The 23,263-nt window shown below is 35.9% G+C and overlaps 1 protein-coding gene across 4 annotated transcripts in view; it reads left to right on the forward strand.

Moving 5' to 3' along the window:
• The window catches only part of CNKSR2 (connector enhancer of kinase suppressor of Ras 2), a gene marked incomplete at its 3' end in the record, with an annotated part of 244,478 nt that extends 222,973 nt beyond the window's left edge, over positions 1-21,505 (forward strand). For all 4 annotated transcript variants that reach the window (XM_079765478.1, XM_079765479.1, XM_079765480.1 and 1 more), the window contains 2 exons: positions 18,621-18,817; positions 21,290-21,505. In XM_079765478.1, the coding sequence (XP_079621604.1) occupies positions 18,621-18,817; positions 21,290-21,505 (413 nt within the window). The remainder of the gene's footprint in view (positions 1-18,620; positions 18,818-21,289) is intronic.
• Between the last annotated feature and the right edge of the window lie 1,758 nt (positions 21,506-23,263).

Here is a 23,263-nt window from a genome sequence, read left to right on the forward strand (position 1 = left end):
GTACCACAGTTCTTTCTACTTCCCAGGCTGACTTTTTCATTGCCATGGAGACCAGATCTACCCACACAACTAAGGTCTGAAACCATTCCTAGTATGGCTAAAACTAAGACTTTGGTCCCCAAGGTCTGTTCTATAATTAAAGTGTATTGTTTGGTTAAGGAAGAATTCCAGCTTCTGTTTTTGAAGTTATTTATTGATTTCCCAAAAAGAGAAAACAGACTTTCTAGTTCTGTGCTTCAAGATTTACAATAAGGAGGAAAGAAAATGTCATCATGACATTTTCCTTGGTCATGTTCTGGTTTTGTGTGTAAATATGGTATATACATTGCTTAGTCAACCACTATGGAGTAATGTTTCATTTCAAATTGTGTGACAGTTTTCCTAAATAGTAGTAAATGCATTTAATGTATATTTTACAGTGATATTAGAATGTTTTTAATTCTAGATTGGGATTGTCTAAATTTGTTTCTAAATCTAGTATAAGTGTCTTTTACATTAGTTCTTCACTTTTTCACAATAATATCAGTATGAGTCAAGTTATTCTAGACCTTTCATCATAACTATAAATCCAGTTTTAGCACATCCAGATAGAGCTGATGAATTATCTTTGGAAGATCATACACACCATTACAGCTGTATTCTAATGTGTTCTTTTTAAAAAATTTTTATTGTTTTATATATATATATGTATGTATATATGACTTTAACAATGGGGATTTGTGAGAATAGTCTATGATGTAATTGTAGAGTGAAAAACAGAGAATATGAAAATGTTATTAAGGTAAGAGATTAGATTTATAATAGGTTGGAGATAAATAAAAACATTAATTCTGATAAGTAACACTTAAAGTACTGTTTTAGGTTCTTACAAATGTCTCTTACATTTTCTCTTTTTTCTTTTTTTAAATTCTTTATTGTTTAAAGTATTACATATAGAATTACATATGTCTCCTTTTTCCCCCATTGACCTCTCCCTGGCTACCCCCACCCCCCAGCACATGCCCTCATCACCCTAGTGTCTATGTCCATTGGTTATGCTCATATGCATGCATACAAGTCCTTTGGTTGATCTCTAAACCCCCTCCCCTGTCTTCCCTCTGAAGTTTGATGGTCTGTTAGATGCTTGTCTGTCTCTGGATCTGTTTTTGTTCATCAGTTTATATTGTTCATTATAGTCCACAAATGAGTGAGATCATGTGATATTTATCTTTCTCTGACTGGCTTATTCACTTAGTTTAATGCTCTCCATGTACATCCATGTTGTTGCAAATGGTAAGAGTTTTTTCTTTTTTACAGCAGTGTAGTATTCCATTGTGTAGATGTACCAGATTTCTAATCCACTCATCTGCTGATGGGCACTTAGGCTGTTTCCAAATCTTAGCTATTGTAAATTGTGCTGCTATGAACAAAGGGGTGCATATGTCCTTTCTTATTAGTGTTTCTGATTTCTTGGGATATATTCCTAGAAGTGGGATTACTGGGTCAAATGGGAGTTACTGTTTTCCACAGTGGCTGCACCAGTCTGCATTCCCACCAGCAGTGCATGAGGGTTCCTTTTTCTCCAAATCCTTGCCAGCACTTGTCGTTCGTCGAATTGTGTTTTTTTTTTTCTTTATTGATTAAGGTATTACATATGTGTCCTTATTCCCCCATTACCGCCCACCTCCCATTCATGCCCCCACCCCCCTGTTGTCTGTGTCCATTGATTAGGCTTATATGCATGCATATAAGTCCTTTGGTTGATCTCTCCCCCTTACCCCCACCGTCCCCTATCTTCCCTGAGGTTTGACGTTCTGATTGATGTTTCTCTGTCTCTGGATCTGTTTTTTGTTCATCAGTTTATGTTGTTCATTATATTCCATATATGAGTGAGATCGAATTGTTGATGATAGCCATTCTAACATGTGTGAGATGGTACCTCGTTGTTTTGATTTGCATCTCTCAGATGATTAGTGACTTTGAGCATGTTTTCATATGTCTCCTGGCCTTCTGGATGTCCTGTGTCGAAAAGTGTCTATATAAGTCTCTTGCCCATTTTTTATTGGATTGTTTATCTTCCTTTGTTAACGTGTATGAGTTCCCTGTAAATTTTGAAGATTAGGCCCTTATCGGAGATAACATTGGTAAATATGTTCTCCCATGCAGTGGGCTCTCTTGTTGTTTTGTTGATGGTTTCTTTTGCTGTGCAGAAGCTTTTTTAGTTTGTTTATTTTGTCCTTAGTTTCTATTGCCCTAGAAGCTGTATCAGTAAAGATATTACTACGCCATATGTCTGATATTTTGCTGCCTATGGATTCTTCTAAGATTTTTATGGTTTCCCATCTTATATTCAAGTCCTTTATCCATTTTGAGTTTATTTTTGTGTTTGGTGTAAGTTGGTGGTCTAGTTTCATTTTTTTTTGCATGTATTTGTTCAATTTTCCCAACATCATTTATTGAAGAGACTGTTTTGATGCCATTGTATGTTCTTGTCTCGTTTGTCAAATATTAATTGAGCATAATGGCTTGGGTCAATTTCTGGGTTCTCTGTTCTATTCCATTGGTCTATATGTCTGTTCTTGTACCAATACCAGGCAGTTTTGAGAACAGTGGCTTTGTAATATAGTTTGATATCTGGTATTGTGATCCCTCCGCCTTTCTTATTCTTTCTCAAGATTGTTGCGGCTATTTGGGGTCTTTTTTTATTCCATATGAATTTTTGGAGAGTTTGTTCTAGGTCTGTGAAATATGCCTTTGGTATTTTAATGGGGATTGCATTAAATCTATAGATTGCTTTGGGTAGTATGAACATTTTAATGATGTCGATTTTACATTTTCTTTTTAACTTTCTTGGCATTTACTTTGCTAGGGAAGGTATTTTTGTTGTCTTTATTGCTAAGAAATTCAGTTGGCAGTGGCCCCAAAGCTGCTCTCCTTGCCAGAGTTGTTAATAAGCAAATGATACCAAATGTCAGGTTGGTATGCCAAGGAAGTTAGTAATAAGGCATTAACATTTGGAAGTTATTGAAGGGGAGAAATCAATATTGTAATTTTTTTGTAATATTGTAAGCTCAGCCAGAATAAGTAAGCAGAAATCTACTTCAATTTTCTACAATCATAAACGATGTTACAGCATGAGAGGAAATAATGTCTTTAGAATTTTAGCACAAGCCCTGGCCGATGTTCCCGAGTGGTTAGAACGTCATCCTGCACACCAAAGGGTCTCAGGTTCTATTCCCAGTCAAAGGCACCTACCTGGGTTGAAGGTTCCATCCCCGCCCCCACCCCCCTCCATGGGGTGCCTGCAGAAGGCAACCAATTCATGTGTATCTCCCTCACATCTCTTTCTCCCTCTCTCCCTCTCTTCCTCTCTCCCCCTCATCCCTCCTTTCCACTCTCTCTAAAAAATCAGTGGAAAAAATATCCTCAGGTGAGGATTAAGAAAAAATCAATTTAAAAGAATAAATAAATAAATAAATTTTAGCAGAAATCACTCCTTTACTTACTCTGCACCAAACCCCACGCACACTCACCCACACACCCACTGTTGTACTTTCATTGAAAAGTATGTAGTATTTCATTCACTTTTGCAAATCAATACCTCAGTTTTTCCCTCATTTCATCAGGAGGGATATCATGTAACTGAAGCTGATACTGAATGATTTTTTTAAGTAATTCCACTAAAATCAAGATGGCAGTACTTTGAGGATAGTGTATGAATTTAGAATAAGAATAGGGTTGACTCTATAGAGTAAAAGTTCACAAAGATCTATGTTACTGTTAATTTGAAATACCTTCTATATAAATATTTATTTTAGATCAAATTTTCAAGAATTAAAAAGTTGTGCCATTGACTGTCTATTTACTAGAGAAACTGGGCGGTAAAAATACAATTTGCATAGCATCAACATGTACTGATCACAGGTGGTGTTTGCTGCTCAGCAACTTGACATAGAGCAAAGTCCTTTGTTTACTATGAGTAGGTTCTGATGGAGTGGATATACTACATGTATCTTTATAACCCCAACTCCCCAGGTACAAATACTCTTATCTGTTATTCACCAGGATATCCAATTTGGAGAATTGAGGCTAAAGTGCAATGGACAAATTAAATAGCTTGGGTCATGGAAGTAAAATCATTTTTATCACGCATTCACTTAAGTGGTTTAAGGTTCAGATAAGATTGGAACTGCTTTTTTAGAGTACTTACCAGGTAGGAAAGAGAATGTCCTAGTAGGATTGGAAGGGTCAAAGGACCCATTGAAAGAAAAAGACAAGAAAACAAGTTAGGTGTGGTTGGTCCCAATTTGCCTTTTCATTTTGGCAGACCAGTCATAGTTACAGATGAAGTGGTTATGTCATATATGACTTACCTGTTCACCCCATTGGCAGTTCTCATCACTGAGTTACTTCACACCAATTATCATCCAGACAGAATGTGATCTGTTTAAATATGTCTTTTAAATATAACCAGGTAAGGTGGTGGTCGAGGTTAAAATTTCTCATAAATTAAAAATATGCATTGTTCATCTCTAAAGTATTAGGGAATAAAAAGTCTATTTCCTATAGTGTGCTAATGTCTCAGACTTCAGGTATGTTACCTCTGAAGCTACTTCATTTAGAAATGAGAATTTTAAAGAGCTTATTTTAAAATAAGTAATATTAATCATAAAATAGGTTGCAACAGCAACCCATTCTGCCAATAAACTGTTATCCACCCACGTTGCTGAAAGAAAAATTTATAGGGAAGGTTGTCTGGTTGGACTTTAATAGGATTCTTTTATTAATCTCAAAATAACTTTATGAAATGTTTAAATATAGGGATGAATTAGGATGGAATGGTTTAAGAGTTTATATAAATGTTTTATAGGAAAGGGAAAAAAACTTTTTCTCTAGTCTATGTTCTTTGGCTGGAGCCCACAAATTAAATTGACAAAAGATTAACAAGAGGAAAGGCATATAAATTTTATTCTATGTTAATATTTTAACTTTTATGTACACAGAAGCCTTCATAGAAAAGAAGACCCAAATAAGCTGTTAGACTTGGAGCCCTAAATACCATTTTAACAAAATGTGATAAATTGTAGAAAAAGTGATAAGATAAAGGAAAGGGGTTTGGGGCTTCTTGGTAGGTAAATTTTGGAAAAGTAAATATATGGGGGAAACTAACATAAGATAAGGGTTATTTTAGTAAGTTTTGCTTGTGCTGACACATCTTGATGCCAAATTTCTGTCTCCAATGATAAGGGTTGTTCTTCTGATATGGAAGAGGAGAGGAGGAACAAATTCAAAAGGAGAAATTTATATCCTGCTTTTAGGTAGATGGGGAACAGCCAAAGATTTTTCTGTGTTTGCTCCTTCTTAATTACCTTCAGCTCAAAATAATTCAGGTGCCAAAGTGGCATATGTTAGGGTGGCATATTATATTCCCCTTCAGTTTTAAAGTCCATTGTAAGCATCATAACTAAGCTGTTTTATATTTTATATATACATACATATGTACATTCATTTTTTGTCTCCTTTAAATTTGCTGTGCATTTCAAATATTTTTACTTTCTGTGTATGTTTAATTAAAATTAATATGGTCATACAGCATTATTAATGTAATTACATATAGTATAATTACATCTAATATACATTATTAGGGTAATTGTATATTTACATTTTAGTTATATAATTGAATCTGTCTATGTGTATGTGTGTATATATATATACATATATATATATACACATATACATGTACTTAATAAAGTAGAGCAGTATTTTAATGATAATTCTTAACTATAAAATTTTAAGAGCAATTGGGGAAGGGGTTGTGCAACTATATCATGAACTCTTTGAGGTCAGACTATCATCTTTGTATATTTATCCCTAACATTTGATATATTATATCTACCTGTAGGTGCACATTAAATCCTTATTGAACTTTACATATCTATAAAATTGAATCCTTCCCATTTTCTATTTTAAATTCTGAATGGTGACATTTGAGACGACAATATAATGTGGCAAAATTCCATAGTACATTTTTCTGAAATATCTATAGGCACTTAATTGAAAATAAATTGGTGGTCAATTGACTTAACATATCAAGTACTTCTGTGACTAATACATATAAAAGACCTTTTCAATTGTTGCTAATATGTAAGTTTCTTTTAAAGTGTATTTTAGGTTTGCCTTCATTTCAGATAGTGGTTTTTAATGCAGACAGAAAAAGCCAGAGCGCGTGATATACTCATAATAACTAGTTAAGTCCTAAAGGCACTCTAAGGTCAGAGTATAGCAGTAGGTACATTAAGATGAGATACTACTTTCATAAGGAAATACTCTCTCTCCTGTGAATTATACACAGAGGATGGAATTGTGATTTGGCAATTTAGAGGAACATTCTAATTATCTGGAAACAGTATTTCCTTATCTGGTTTAGCCTATGGCAAAGTTCATCAAATATTTTATTTTACCTGGAATTGCTCATTAAAGATCTCCAAAAGTGTTATAAGTATGGCACTATATTACTTTTTACAATTAACCACTTTATTTTGAAAAAGAATACTTTATCATGAAAATTTTACTTGTCGTTCATAAAATAAAAACAAAGACTTGTCAATTCCTTCCTTCTATGGTCTTACATTTTAAAATAAGCAAATAAACAAATTTTCAGACTCTGATAGCTCAACCTTTATGACAGATCAGGCCCTCGAAATTCACAAGTCTCTCTCTTGGTCTTATCATTCGGAACCAAAGGCATCAGTCCCCTCTTTTCAATATTTACACCGAGAAAGTAATTATCACTGATGATTATCCATGGTGTTAGATACTCCCATTTTCCAAAAGAAAAACTTAAATATGAACACATACACTAGAAGAAGGAGAGGCTCCAGATAATGGTGTTCCAGAAATATGTTTTTTAAGCACACAAAACAGTTCTGTTCTCCCAGGAGCTCTGCAAGTGTTATATTTGATAGGCTGGGATGTCCGCTGTTGGTGACCTTTGTTATCTGCAAGCAGCTTAAGACCAGTAGTCAGTGGCTTTGCCCTTAAATTTGCCCTCAAGCTTACCGACAATGGAAGTGAATAAATGAAACAAAGTTTCCTCTTAAAACTCAGACAGAAATAGGAATCTTTCCAAGTGCTATTCTAGCTTAAGGATTTCCTGTTTCCATTTTCATATATTTTTCTTCTCTTTCATTCATTAAGGAAAAGATTTTCTCTTGCAAATATTTCTGCCTCCATCCTTACCCTATAATCTAACCCTCAGGCATTTGATTTGGGATCATCAGCTATTCCTAGCAGGTACATTATTAGAAGCCAGATTACATTTCTAAAACTTGTATTTCTAGAATTTCTTTTCCTGCTTACTATTTGACCTGTCTGTAGTAGGAAGATTTTTAAATTCATAAAACAAAAAGGGAAAGAAACATGATCCTCAACATAGCCTACATAGATTCAACCTGTGAAGAGCTTGAACGGGAAGCAGATCCATGGAATAAGTCATCCTGTACATGACTCAACATGGCATTACATAGTGGTTTAGTAACAGGGAAACAGTAGCTGTTTCTTTTTATACAACTTGGCAGGTGGCCTCACAATTGGAGGTTTCAGTGATGAAAGAAAGCTCAATAAATGTTTGTTAAGTAATATGCCAAATAGAAATATTACTGATTTTCTTAGGGTAGCTTAGATATGTTGCTGCTGTTTCAAAATGCAGTTGATTAAAAGCTTGGTAAATAGTGAAGTTTATTTCAATAGCAGTAAGTGGAGAATTTTAAAATATATTTTTATTGATTTGAGAAAGAGAGGAAGGGAGAAAAAAGAGAGAGATAGAAACATTGATAAGAGAGGAACATCAACATCCATCAGCTGCTTCCTGCACCACCCTGCCCCGCCCTGCTGGGGATCAGAGATCCAGGCATGTGCCCTGACCTGGAATCTAACCATTGATACTGAGCCACACCAGTGGGGTGGAAATATTTTTATAATTAGGATATTGACACACAAAAAACAATCAAGAGCCATATGATTTGTTTGCTTTTTAAGTTATATGCAATTTCTGCTTGTTCTTTAAAAAAAAAAACAGGAATCAAATTAGTCTGTCATTATAAATAATTTAACTGGTTTGAATTATTTTGACTATTTGGGGATAAATGAAGTTTTCAAGAGCTAGAAAGCCCAATAAAAACACAAAGGTAGAGAAAGGTAGAGTTTTAAGAACCAGAAAGGGACTTGCAAAAAAGTAAAAGATAAAAATATGAGATTCACAAAAGATAGGCTTTCATGGAACAGTGTCATTATGAAGCAAGTTTGTTTTTGTGTTTTAGAAATTTCATGTAGATTAACCATGTACTAGTCCATCATATCTGACCCTCCTGGCCTGCCAATGCTGCTCATACTTGACATTCAGAATGCACACACAAATATGTACAGTGGGTTTAATGGGCATGAGTCTGGAAGTATCTTTATAGTTGTTCTGTTTGCCTCAAGAATAAAGAGGAACTATCTAGGACACAGACAATAGAGTGGTGAAGGCCTGGGAGGGGTGGAGGGAGTCAACGGGAGAAAAACACACAAACAAAGGGGACATCTGTACTACTTTCAACAATAAAGATTTTTTAAAATATAGCATAAAATTGTGTAGCTTAAATGAGTACATTTTAGCTTTTGCACACGATTAATTTCTTATCTTTTTTATAATTTATATGCAATATATAAGCCAAACATATATAAATATTATTAACATACTCTTGTTTCATTCCTTAACTTAATGTATTTTGAATATTTTCTTATCACTAAATATCATGGTATATTAAAGTTTAATTTAATTTTTAAAATAAGAGGAACTAGTTAGCCCGGCCAGTGTTGCTTAGTGGTTGAGCATTGACCTATGAACCAGGAGGTCAGGGTGCGATTCCAGGTCAGGGCACGTGCCTAAGTTGCCAGCCCAAACCCTGGTAGGGAGCATGCAGGAGGCAGCTGATCAGTGATTATCTCTCATCCGTGATTTTTTCATCTCTCTCTCCCTCTCCCTTTCTCTCTGAAATCAATAAAAACATATTTAAAAATAAAGAGGAACTATTTAATAGTACATAAAAGAATAGGTGTAAAGAATTTATTCTAGTAGTATTCTCAGTAGACCAAAATATTTCCATCAGATTCCATGGCAAAAACCTTGAAATTATTTGAGCTATGTAATACAATGTTATACTGGTGATGGAACTAAGAATGAAATGCTATGTGACATGCCCAAAAATTGGCATCACTCCAAACAGCCCTACCCAGTGTGACTGGCCTGAAGCAGGTCTCAAACTGTAGTGGGCACAAGAATCACCCAGGTTGTTTGCTTAAAATGCAGAGTCCCAAGTTCCATACCCAGAAATTCTAATTCAGTAGGTTAGGGGTAGGGCCCAGAAATCTGTGTTTAACAAGCAGACCTCCAGCCCTGAGATTTGGTAGCCAGTGGTCCTGATCACTACTAGTTGAAGAGACACCTTGCCCTGGGCGGGCTATCTCCTCTTATGCTAATACACGGTGGGGGCAAAAGAGGTTTACAGTTGTGAGTACACAAAATACAGTTTATTCTTGCATTATTATTTAGTAATTATTGTATTATTTTCCATGCGAACAACTATAAACCTACTTTTGTCCCACCCTGTATATACACTTTGGGAACTAAATGTAGTCATTTTGAAAATAGCAGTCCTCCCCTCACCAACCTGCACTTTGGTAAGGCACTCAATTGAGCAAGTGTTTCCAGTATCTTGGAGTAGAATTCGGCCATGCTATAGAAATAACCTCCTAAGTGTAACTAATCGTGACTTGATTACCAGGCCTCTAGGTCTGGTTTAGTATGGGTTAAGTGCACTAGAAATTAAACTACTCATGTAACATTTGTCTCGGAGGGGAAATAAGGGGTGTGTTCAAAACAACAACTTACAAAATGTTTGAATTGCATAGATAAATTAGGAACAGTTCAAACTTAGAAATTAACTTGTGCCCAAGGTTAGATTGCCTGTGACTTTTCTGTTTCAAATTCCATGAGAGTACCTGAGGGGAGGAGGGTGAGGTGACTGGATAAAGAAGACGAAGGGATTAGCTAAAGACGATGTGCATACCCCATGTAAAGGAGGGTAGAGGTGGGCAAAGGGGGGTGGAAAGGGGGACACCTGCAATCGTGTCAACATTAAAAATTATTAAGAAAAAAAGAAATTCCATGGCCTTATGAAACAAAGTGATAGAAGCCAGAGCTAGCATTCCAATATTATAATTTCCTCTAAAAGTAGGTATTACCTTTTGTTTCATTTGACTTACATATGAATATTATTTCATTCCCAGCTCCTTTTCTATAAAAGAATGGTATGCTATAATAAACAAAAATTAGTTCTGCTGATTTCTGAACTATGCTGCATTCTGTTTTCCAGATACAGTGCTATGGGCTACTCACACCCTTCTCATTTTCTAAGGGAGGTAGTGATGAACAACACGCCTTCTCACCTAGTTCCTTCTTAATATACTCAAAAGCTATTACAGGATATTGCAGATAAAATTCTGCCCTAGGCCAGAAAGAACACTTGTGGCTCATGACAGTATGTGGATTCCTCAAAATCAAAAAAAAAAAAAAAAAGAACTAAAAGAGACTACAGTTTATTTTATCCCAATTGTTCTTCGTTTCCCGGGTCACTCAGAAACTTTAGTCTCTTCTAGTTTCTTAATTCCTTGGCATATGGCTCATGTTCCGTTGTAAAGTCACCCTTTCATCACATTTGCCCTGTTAGAGCTTTTCATTTCTCTTCATTTTGTGTTGGTCAGCATTTGGCCTCCTCATTGGAGCCACACGAGCTGACTCTTTTATGTCACCGATTAGCACGTGGTTAACAAATATATATCAGAGTAGTTAGATAGAAGGTAGACCAGAAAACTTTTCCTCATAATTCTTCATTGGATGAATTTGAGGAAAGATCTCATATAGAAATACAGTTTAATTTCCTTGAAAGACTGGTCATTTTACATGTGTATGAAGAATACTTTTAACAAACTTTTCTCATTAAAATTATAGACGTGCATATACAAGTATAGAGGTGGGAAAAGATGTATCTGTGCTGTGTATTATTTTGTATACATAAGATTGGCGTTTCCAAATAACCAAGCTTAAAGCAAAAAGTGTCCCATTTATGGCCAAATAGATTTGCATGCCAACAGAAAAACATTATGGTATTGAAACCATATGCAATTCTAGCCATATTTTTTTCTCTTTCTCTTCATGGGTATTGCATGATGGTATTTCTAGTACAAATACTAATGTGCTTTAGAAATAATGGCACCCGCAGGTCTTTTCATCGTATTGTATCACTGCTTTATCATATTAGGCTAATACACTGCGAGAGTTGATAGAACCTCTCCATGCCAAATCGGATCCACTTCTGTTGGCACTCAACCCATTGGACTCACAGATTGATAAGCTAATGTTTAGAGAATTTAGATCGGAGAGAGTCGGCACGGCACAGACTCCACATCAACCTCTTGCAAGCAACTAAAATGGCCTCGTCCTTGCTGTTTATAACAGAGAACAGACTTTTAAAAGCTTAGATCATCAAGTGTTTTGGATTGGGGGCCTCCCTAAAGGGATATTAAGAGGGGCAGGCCACTCTTAAGAAGAATGCGAGCTTTCTACACTGGGACTAGCATAAGATCAAAGCCAATCAAGATGGAGCACAGTGACAGAAAACTGCCATTTCTGTGAGAGAACAGAAGGGGAAGGGGATTGACTTGGGAAGGGCTCTGTGTGGTGACATTTCAGTTGTATTCTCCTTACACCAGGAAAGGAGAGGGATCAGCTAGAAAACCCTGGCTGTTTAATGGACTCTTTGGTGGCCTCTTTAAGGCAAAGCAGAGGAAGCAAATTCTGTGTATTAAGTGTATTTTGCATTTTTAAAACTTGACGTGCTGTATTGTACTAAATTAAGTGTAATCTATTAAGGCAAGGTATACACAACCTGCTCTGAAACTTACTATGTTTATTCTATTATAAAGTGTATTCAGGTGCAACACAGAGATTGCTTTTGGTGACACTAATGAAGAAAATTCCTCATGCCAGGCTTTGTTAGATTCCTCAGCTAAAATCCTAACTTTCTCCTGATTTCTTGGCACTTGTATACAAATGGTGTTGCCTCATAGGACAGGCATGAGCTATTCTTTTCTGTAAAATTTTCCTAATCTATAGGCTGTGGTTTTCACTTTTGAAAAAGTATTTTGTCTGGATGTCTTTCAAACTAGCTTCACATATTATTTAATACTATGTAACTGGGTCCCTTATGACTCACGATTGCTTATTTTTCTTCTGTAGTGGATGTGAAATTTCCTTTATTTAGTTGGATAAGATACTCTGTAATAATTTCAATGCTAATTAATGGATATTTAATACTGTGCAATGAACAGATAATTTAACATTGTATTTGGAAATGTTTTTTTTCTTCCTGTCGCCGCAGTGTGTGGTATTGCATAATGTGAATACATGTAAAAATATAAATTACTTAAAAAATAAAATATGACCAATTGGTTTCAGATCTTTTCAGATAGCTAAATAACTTGCTAAGTATGCTTGATAGTAAATATCTTTCTGAAGAGAAGTAATCTATGCTTCTTTCTCACAAATGGAATTTGTGTTGTGAATAAAAATCACATTGATCTGCCTTACAATTGCTTCTGTGCTCTAACCGTTTTAATGTGTTTTTTAAGTATATATAAAAATGATGGTTCCGGTATGTAGAAATCCATCAAAAAGCATTTTGTTGGTATTTAATATTAGCAGGATTGTCTTGGGTCATCCTCTCTGTTTACGTTATAGTGAAATTTTAGGATATGAAGTATTTTAGTTTTTTCTCATTAAGGACTATAGTAACTCCACATTGATTTTTAAACATAATAATCTCTTAGCTTTGATTTTAAACTGCCCCCTTAATGAATCCCTGCCTAAGAACCAGGTACCTTGACCTCCATGGGTCTATTAGTTAAATTTTCTAAATTCCATGGGTAAACCCAGAATTGGTCATTTATTTGTCTGTGGTTGTCCTTCAAAGAACCTTTCCTGTGGGTCAATAAATCAATGCCAAGGACACCAAGATGTTGCCATCATAGAAACTATCCATCATAGCAACTACTGTATAGTGCCCTGGAAATTCAATCACTGTCATATAGTTGTGGCATTAAACCACATAATTTGGCAGAATTGACATGCATAGAGAATGAAGTACAGAAAAATCTCCAGCTCTGTCTTTTCTGTCACATCTTTACTATTGTGCAGAGGGACTGACAGACACTAGTATGTGCTGTACTTAATTTTGGTGAAGCACAAGGTCATTCTTACACAGGGATAGGCCACACATGTTCTTTAAGAATACACTTAGCAATACTGGTAGATTCACTCAACTTGTACTTTTTTAAATAGGGGGTTTTTCCTCATTAAAATTAATTTTTTATCAGAGAAATTGTTATTTTGACTAAGGGAAAAAAACAAATTACTTTTAAAAATGAAAAGGGTAGTTGATTACAGAGCAGTGAGTAAAAGCCAGGTTTTAAAATATTATGCTTTTTTCTGGTATAACCAACTGACCTCCCCCCACCCCCCGCCCCAGCTTTACAATGCTAAGCATAGCTAGTTGACTTATATAAAAGCATGAATTAAGAGAGCTAATATATAATTATAAGACAATTCATATTACAGTATAAAGTCCTGAATACATAATCATCTTTAGCATAAAACCTATAAACATTAAACCCATCTACATTAAATCCATTAAAAGTTTAATTATCACCTTACATATAAATAAGTTGTTCATCATGGTGCACTGGTAAATTAGCATTCACAGAAAATATTCCCGTTGTCTCAATGCAAATGTTTAATTGACCTTCGTGACAAGAATAGTGCTCCACATACGTGACACCATTAGCCTGGAAGCCTTTAGGCACTCTGTGGCTGTACAAGAACGAATGCCTCTCACATTTGACTGGTGACTAATGCTACTATGTCCAGCCTTCTCTGCCCCTTGTGACTTAGCTTTTCCAAGCTTTCTGTGCTCATTACCCAGCTGAGTTGTGGAAGGAATGACTGTTTCCAGAAAGACATCATTGTCCAATTTTAAAAGAGCGCAGTTCCCTTCCAAAACATGTACCAAAACATGTTGACTTGGTTCTTCAAGAGCCCAGCGGGTATATTTGTTTCGTTTTCTTTTCATCTTTTACTTTCTTTCAACATTGTCATTACAGTCCTGGGGAAATGGGGAAGACACCAGCATGAAATTTTGGGTAGCCAAGTTTGTGTTCTGCTCTCCATAATTTTCACCAAAGGAACATGAACAAAATTGTATAATAGACTGTGATAAAATTTGCACAGTCGCCTAACATGGAGCCCTCTTTGGAGTACTGTGTGTATAAAGTAGAGAAAACCATCACTCAGCTTAAATCTTGGGTACCTGAGACCCTGTGCCAGACAGAAGAATGGGAAATGCAAATAAGAGGGAGGGTTTTCCGCTCAGGGAAAGTCACAGTCTAGGTCTCTGAAGGAGGGTACAAATGGGACCATTGAGGCACAGGAAGAAAAAACATTGGAATCTGTCCTCAATTTTTATAGCTCATTTTTTATTTCTTTTCTGTGTCTGTTTTATTATATGCATATCAACATAGAGTAATACATGTATATAAGTTATCAAAAGCAGAAGTGTTTTTAACTGATAAGTGTGCACAATCAAAATGTTTGGAAACCACTGGGCATGAATGTAAGGAAATACATCAACTGAAGATCTTTTAGTATTTGAGAACTATATTATCTTCTGCTAATAATCCATTTGCAAGAAAGTTCTAACGAACTATTACTTTGCATTAGCTAATCTTTTCTTTGACCTCTTCTTTATCACTACCAGGAGGTCATATGTAACCCTAAAGCACCAAACAGTGAACTGCTGTGGTGCTCACCACATAGGAATAGGGTCACAATATTTCATAGGGTAGCTAGAGTATCAATAAGACAATAAAGGATCTTCTTTTGCCCTTGCCACAGATGACGCAGCCGGAAATGACCCTCCCTTGGTACAGGAACAAGTTAATTCATCAATAACTTCTTTGTGACCCTCAAATCTATCAGCCAATGAAATTTTATATAGGGAAGAAAACTTTGTATGTTCCATTTGCTTTAATAAAATTGCAATAGAAAAGTTTGTTATCTGACACAGAACTAAACTAATTCACATGTTGTAAATATAAATATAATGTGGGAGGGACTTAATTCCTGCAAAGGCCCAGAGTTCCTGAATAAATTAGATACCAATTAAATTTTTTTTTGTAGGAGCAATATACTTACTCACTAGGAATCACTAAAGGTTCCTATATATGTCCTGTGGTTTGCATGTGGTGTTCTACACTTTGCCAACTTTCAGAAACATTCATTCAAATTGCAAAAGAGCTGGTACTCTGCCAGCACTCCAGTGGCTGAACTGGCATGTTGAAAGTCAATAAGGAAGCAGACCTCACCAAGTGCTTGCCTGCTCTTCCAAAGCAAGCGTCTTCTAGAAGAAGAAAAGCAAAGGTTTTAAAAAGAGAGAAACCAGAAGAGAAGTGAAAAGGAGACGAAGAAGAAGAGGGCAAAACGAGAAGAAAATAAAGGTGCTTTCGTATTTTCAGTTGCAACAGTAGCCACAATTGACTTAATTGGTATTCATCTGAGAGGGGGGAAAAAATCAAGGAAACCAATTGAAAATTATAAAAGAAAATAAAGGTCTGTTTTTGTCTTGAATGTTGAGTTCTGTGTTGTTTTGACTGTTGAGCACAGTGAATCAGATTTATAATGTGACTCTGCCCCTCACCCCCCTCCTTTGAAAATAAAAGGACTCTTTGTCTAGTCTTAAAATGTTCAGTGGTTGGTGGCATTATGTGGTAGCCTGGCATCTCAATCCCTCATCTTTCCTCATCCCACTGCTGTGTCTTGTAATGTTGCATATGTGTATATGTGTAGGGGGAAGGGAGGAGGCCTTACTTATCTCTAAGAGGGGCCATGCTATTCCATTGTTGTACTTGGAGATGTTTCTGTGTTCCGTCTCATTGTGATTTCTTGTTCAAATGTACTACCCAGAGATAAACCTCTACTCAATTATTCTCACATCTGTCAAACTAGATTCTTTGTAGAATTGTGTTGTCCTTTGGTTGAATGCTTTTATTCCCCCTTAATGGCAAGAGCATGGGGCGGGGGGAGAACCTTTCTGTTTTTTTTTTTATTGAATAGCTATGCTTGTACCTTTTATCCTTCAAACTAAAACTGCATCGAAACTTTATTTAAAAAAATCAATTTTCGTAGTGGCCCAGTATTTCACAAACTTTAAGAACTGGAGAGAAAGAAAATTGTGTAAGAATGCTTTTTAAACAAAATATATACTTCCTACAGTTTTAGGTAATATGGAAGAAGGTTATTTGTAAGTAAAACTTTACTATGTAAAAATAGTCTGCCTCCCTTAAATCCTAAAACTATAAACTGAATCACTTTTCTTCTCCACCTTCTTTCAAAAACTGTGAAACTAATAATACATTAGGCCACTGATACCTAAACTACTATAATTCACATCTGTTAGGCCTCCCATTTCTCTCCCACTCTCTGATCTATGAAATTACATCGAGCTTTGGATGCAGTCTTGCCTTGAGGCTAAAAGAATGATACCTGCTAAATAATTCCTCAAGGTCCTTTCCTGGCCTGTGCTTTTATGAAATGGAATTATGCTGTTCAAATGTATCCTTGTTTTTACAACTCCATTTAGGTACTCTGAATGACCTTATGATTTTGTGCCTTCCTGGCTCCAAACAATTCTCAATTAAAATTCCCTATCCCATTTCAATATTGCTCTTAACCCACAAAGCAGTTACTCCTTTTTATAGTCCCCAACCCACCCACCCATCAGAATCTTCTAGGTGTTGCAAACATTCATGGATGAGGCAACAGAGAATTTAAAAGCTGTTATTTAAAGGGATGTTTGTATTTTTAGATTATAGTTCTAATGTAGATATATTGTTAGGAAGTTAAAATTCATGGGATTAGTAATGTCGTGTGTTGATGATAACAATAATAAAAAGGAGGGAAGGAACTTTCCAATGGCAGGACTCAATAATCATACTACTAATAGTTGCTAACCTCAGCAGCAGAGCCAAAAATTGAACATGAAACTTAAATGACGCTTTTTAATTCTAAAAGTGATCACTTTTAGTTAAGGTACTGTGTTTGTGGGCTTTGTTTGGTGGTTTTAGGTACACTCTAAAAATATTTAAGAATGCTGCACTTTAAGGGAGTCTCACAAATTCATTAGCACTTACTGTTAAATACACAGTTCAAATGATGATTAACAAAATTGGCAGTATCGAATTCTTATTAAAATTATGGATTCTGGAGCTAGACTGCCCAGTTGGAATTCTAGCTCCACCAGTTACTGTGATCTTGACCAAGTTACTTCCCTGCTATAAAGTGAAAATCAAGTATATCTACTCTTAGTTTTGTTGTGATGATTATGAACATTATGCATTTACCTATTTCTTGGCACGTATAAATATTAACTATTATTATTACCAGAGAATCTTTTTGAACTATGTCAGGAAGCCTAAAATATTCACATGGACCATGGTAAAATGAACAACATTCCACATTTACTCCTTGGGCCAATACAATTAGTATCCTCAAATAGGAATCTGGCTCTCTGTTAAAGGAAACATGATATAGCCCTAATTCTATCTACCACCAAAAGTAAAATCCAAGTTCATCTTTGTTTATCATTGTTGAGAAAGATATGACACCAATATTCAGGCAATTAAAGAACAGGATGGGAGTTTGACTTGTTCAAATAGATCTGAGGTCCTTTCCTGAATTAGTCTCTAAGATTTTTTTTTCACAAAAATATTTCATTGGAGTGTTTTCTTCCCAAGTCTTACAAATGCTTACAAACTCTTTGTATGTGCCAAATTCCTCAATTTGAATATAAACATATTCCCATATTTCATTTAATTAAAGCATTATTATTGATAATTTATGATCACTTACTATACTTACAATGTGGTGAACATTATTATGGCAGTCACATTTAACCTAATAATAATTGATGGCACACTATTGGAAGATTTTTATAATCAAATAAATTCCAATGAATGCCATTCCATTTTATGAAGTCTGGATAAAGGTAAAAATCAGTTTATTGCCAAACCAGGAGAGTTATATTAATCAGTATTTCTATGTTTACCAATATAATGATAAGGGATATTAATGTTTTATAATATTAAATTATGTGCAGGATTGTTTCTGTGTTGTGTACCTTTTGTACTCTAATTCTTTGAACTTATAGTGGACTCCAGATATTTATGGTGATTTGCTACTCAGAGCATATTTTGTTAGTCAAAGCATCCTATTATTTGATCATTCTAGAACAATCGGCTGCCTGGAGCTAATCTTACTCAGTGTAACTAGCAGCTGTGGGTTTGTTGGGATTTTTTTTAAAAAATGTAATAGAGTGTATTTCCAATCATTCATTATCCTGTTTTTTTTCAGATGATATTTTAGTAGATTTCTGGAGTATCAAATAACTATTCATTACACTGGATTCATTTCTCTCTCTTTTTGGCCATTGCAGGTGAAAGTAGGGGAGAAAAGTTAGGAGATTCATTGCAAGATTTATACAGGGCATTGGAGCAAGCCAGTCTGTCACCACTGGGAGAACATCGCATTTCAACCAAGATGGAATACAAGCTATCATTCATAAAGAGATGTAATGATCCTGTGATGAATGAAAAACTGCACAGGCTGAGAATTCTCAAAAGCACTTTAAAGGTAAGATAGGAAATGGAAGGAGAAATTTATTTCAAGAGATTCGTTCCTGAATTCAAAGGTGATTACCAGATACACTAGATGAAGAAATAGAAAATGGGAAGTGGGGGGGAGGGAGGAAATAGGTAAATAGGAAGAAGCTGAAGCTAAGCTGTTCTTTTAGTAAAGAGGAAATAATCTAAACTTTTCATTAACATCGCAAAGCACTGACTAAATGTTATGTGACTTCGTTCTAGGAGAAAACAAGATGTGATTCATTATTTTTTCCAAAACTGCGAGGCTGGTGTTATTACTGTCTTTCGTTTTCCTAAGACAAATGCGCCACGTAGTATAAGTAATATAGCTATTAGAAGAACACAGCAGGCATGCGGAATGCAGTAGTGGGTGCTAAAAGGGTTTGTGATAGTTCAGGACTATTTCCTGAAGCCATAGTGATTCATGCTCTCTGTAGAAATTCTATAATTGTTCTCTTTACACTATCAGTTCCCAATTCACATGTTATTTTCCTAGTATACATTTCCACAAGTTCTTACATTGTCTCTGGTCTTATTATTATGCCACCCACCAGTTGGGGAGGTGCGGAGGAGAGGGGAGCAGAGAGGCAGGAAGTCCAAGGAGGCAAAAAAGTGAACACTCTCAGTGTGGGGGGGGCAGGGCAGGGGGGTGTTTATAGGGCCTGCCACACAAACTCTCCTGCAAGCAGGCCCTGCACCCTTGAAAATCAAAAACGGGGAAAAAACTATCCTACAGACAAAAGGGCTCCTTTGGGAAATATTTCAGATAAATAGTATGTTGCTGAGGTTTTGTGATTTTGAAACGTAGATGAGTAACAAAAAGATAAAATAGAAAATGCATTATTTGAAAACATTTCCTGTAGCAGGAAATGTAGTCAAGTTCTCAGTCAATTAGCTTTCAGTTGGTATGCATGCAAATGCTATTGCAAATCCGTGGGACAACCTAATGGCCTTTGGTAACTAAGACCAATTTTTTAAGTTTTTTTTTTATTGTTGACATTATTACAGATTTTTAAAAAGAGCTATAATATTTGTAAAAATAATTCTGGTGACCAATCCTACTCCAAAGATATCTTTACCTTCTCACCTAATAGACCCACCCTCCACCCCTCACCCTACATTCAGATCTCAACTGCCTGGTCAGAACAGCAGGCAGGCACTTGGAAGCAGGTCAGGCTCACGTATTTTAGAGACCTGCTTCTGTCCCTCTTCCTCTCAGCCCCTCACCCCTATCTTTGATGCTCTGTAGATTCCCCCCCCCCCCAAAAAAAAGAGTATTTTCCATTCAGTGAGTATTGATGAGTCACCAGCTATGTGATGCTGTGCTCTACTCTCTGGGGCAAAGAAAGATGATAAAAAAAGCCACTGTATAGAAATGCCCCTCTGAAGATGATTTGACTTTGGGTGGTGGGCACACAAGGCAATATACAGATGATGTGTCATAGAATTGTACACGTGAAACCTATATGATCTTCTTTTATTTTTTTTTAATTTCTTTATTGATTAAGGTATCACATATTTGTCCTCATCCCCCCATTCCCATCCCACACCCCTCCCCACACATGCCCCCACCCCCCTGTTGTTCGTGACCACTGGTTAGGCTTATATGCAAGCATACAAGTCCTTTGGTTGACCTCTCCCCCTTACCCCCATGATCTTATTAACCAATGTCACTCCAATAAATTTAATTTTTATAAAAGAAAAGAAATGCCCCTCATTGGTTAAAAAAACAAACAAACTATAGAGCCCTACACTTTTCAGTGTGGGAAATGAACAGGAAATGGAAATTTCCCATTAGAGAAAGACAACTGCCCAAGCAACCCTGGGTATGTGGTTCCTGGAATTGTAATAGGCCCCTCACCAAGCACAGGGTGACACAAAACATCCTTGGTCAGAGCCCCAAGGACCAGAACAACTGCTTAGTTGTGGCTGTCTTTCCCTCTCAGGTATGGCTGGTCCAGAAGTGAGCCTTCCCACTTCTTGCAGAACATTCCCTAGATGTCCCGGCCCCTTCCTTGGACCCATAAAACATAGGTACTGACCACCTAGCAGGAGAGAAAGGACAGTGTAAGAGTAACTCGAAACAAAATGTGATAAGTCCACTCAATGGCAGTGCTAAAGTGTTATGGGGGCATCAATGAGGGAGAGAACATTTTTCCCAACTGTTGAAGGAAGGCTTTAGGAAACTAGAGGCATTTGAACTGGATCTTAAAGAATGAGGAAGGTTTCCATATGTAGAGATGATAAATGAAAAAAAAAATAAACCACAGAGAATAGGCAATACAGGGCATACCTTTGGGGGTAGAAAAAAGTACACTAGAATTTTAGTCTAAATAGCTGAGTTTGGATATACCAGAGCCATTTCTTACGGGCTTTTTAATTTTTTGCCTATTAACTTGTTATCTTAAACTTGAACATAAGTTTGTCCACATCTTAACTATCGAATCCTTTTGCTTTTCAGGCCAGAGAAGGGGAAGTGGCCATTATTGATAAAGTCCTAGACAATCCAGACTTGACATCTAAAGAATTCCAACAGTGGAAGCAGATGTACCTCGATCTTTTCTTGGATATCTGTCAAAACACCACCTCAAATGACCCATTAAGTATTTCTTCTGAAGTAGATATAATCACTTCCTCTCTCACACACACTCATTCATACATTGAAACGCATGTGTAAGTGTATTCTGTCTTCAGTCCATCTGGTACCTCCTGGTACTTTGAACAAGTATATAAGGTAGTTTTTATGTCAGTGTGTGGGACACTTGACAAGCTATACTTCAGTGTTACCAAACTATATGAAACAAACCATATATGGTCATAATACCATTGTCTTTAATGAGCATTTGTATATTTTATATGCAATTAGTGCTCAGCTTATGTTTACCATGTGCAAAAACAACTGTCTTCAATGATTTAAAATGAACTTTTGCAGACTATTCTGAAGACAGGTGGTGTTCAAGTAGAAAAATACAAAATGGCAGTTTTCTATCTAAGGTCATCTTTTCTCCCTTTAAGTTAATTTTATATAAATAAGACTTCAAAAGTAAATCCACATTTTTTCAGGTGCAGACATCCTTGTGGGTGGGAAAGAATTTAAACCTTTTTTATATTTATTAAAATGTTCTGAGGATTTTCTTAAACATTGCACAAAGTAAGCTGTAGTTTTATTTTTGTGAAATGTAGATGCGCCTAAAAGAGTTAAGCAAAATAGAAGAGCATCAACATAAGAAAAGTTCAGGTATCTAATATTCGTCTTAATAGTCTATTAACTTGTGAAAGCTGGTTAATGGGAATACTATTCCAAATCTATGGGGACACTTAACGGTGTATCAGGGCAAAGCTTTGTAAGATGTTTTTGTAACAAAGACCAAAATTGAAGATAGAGCTGCTTTATTTTCTTGGTTTAAATCTTCCTTTATTTTTGTAGTGATGATATGCTGATTGTGTACAGAGGAATTTGAGAGTGGATTTTTTAAAACACACTTAACTCACCCAGAAAGGCAGCTAACAGGTATATATATAAAATTTCAGCCCAAACTCGTGTTTTTAAACTGCAACTCTTAAAAAAACTACAAAGTATAAACCGAAATTAATCAACTATCCAGTTAGTTTCCAATTTTCCCACTAGCCCATTAATTAAACTTACGGAATTATACTTCAGGCAGGGAAATAAAATATGTTTAATTACAGGTTGATGTGTGTTATAATGTAGAAAACAATGTTGCAAAATAAAAATGTACCTCTCTCCTGAGGAGCAAGAGGATGATGGCCATTCAGAGTTCTTTTACATTGCATTATATGAGAGAAACAATTTATAGAGCTTTTTCCTGGCTTCGTGAATTGTTCTATAAAGTGGATGAAGTCTATGAAAACGTCCTCTTCATATATTTCCACTTATGAGCATCTCGTTTTTAAAAGTGATCCCAGCATGACATTGACTGTGCTGCTTTTTAGTGTCTGGCTGCATAACGTACAAGTCCCAATTTGCTGTTTTTTCGGGAGGAGGAAGGAAACCTCCTTTTCTATATCCTAAACTCTACTTCTAATCAGCTTTATACTGTTGCCTGTCCAGCTCAGTGAATGTACTTTCATCTCTAGGAGTTCAGATATATGCCAGTGAATATTTTTTGCTGTAGAGGAGACAGTAAAAACTCCACAGCGGGGATCTTTTTCTTTGCTTTTGAAACCACCATTGAATCACTATCGTTTTGCAGACTTTGCACAACTGTACAGGAAAGTGGCCTTTCTTCAGCACATTTTCAGTAATCCTATATTTAGTCAAAATGGATGAGAAATCATGTATTCATGTTTGTATGGAATTTTGGGTCCAGTGTAATATTTTTATCATTTAAAAAACCTATTTGTAAAAACATTTATTTACTGCATGGATATTGACACACATTTGTGGGATTTTGTATATGTAAAAAAACAAAAC

The sequence above is a fragment of the Cnephaeus nilssonii genome (assembly GCF_951640355.1).
Source record: "Cnephaeus nilssonii genome assembly, chromosome: X".
NCBI lineage: Eukaryota > Metazoa > Chordata > Mammalia > Chiroptera > Vespertilionidae > Cnephaeus > Cnephaeus nilssonii.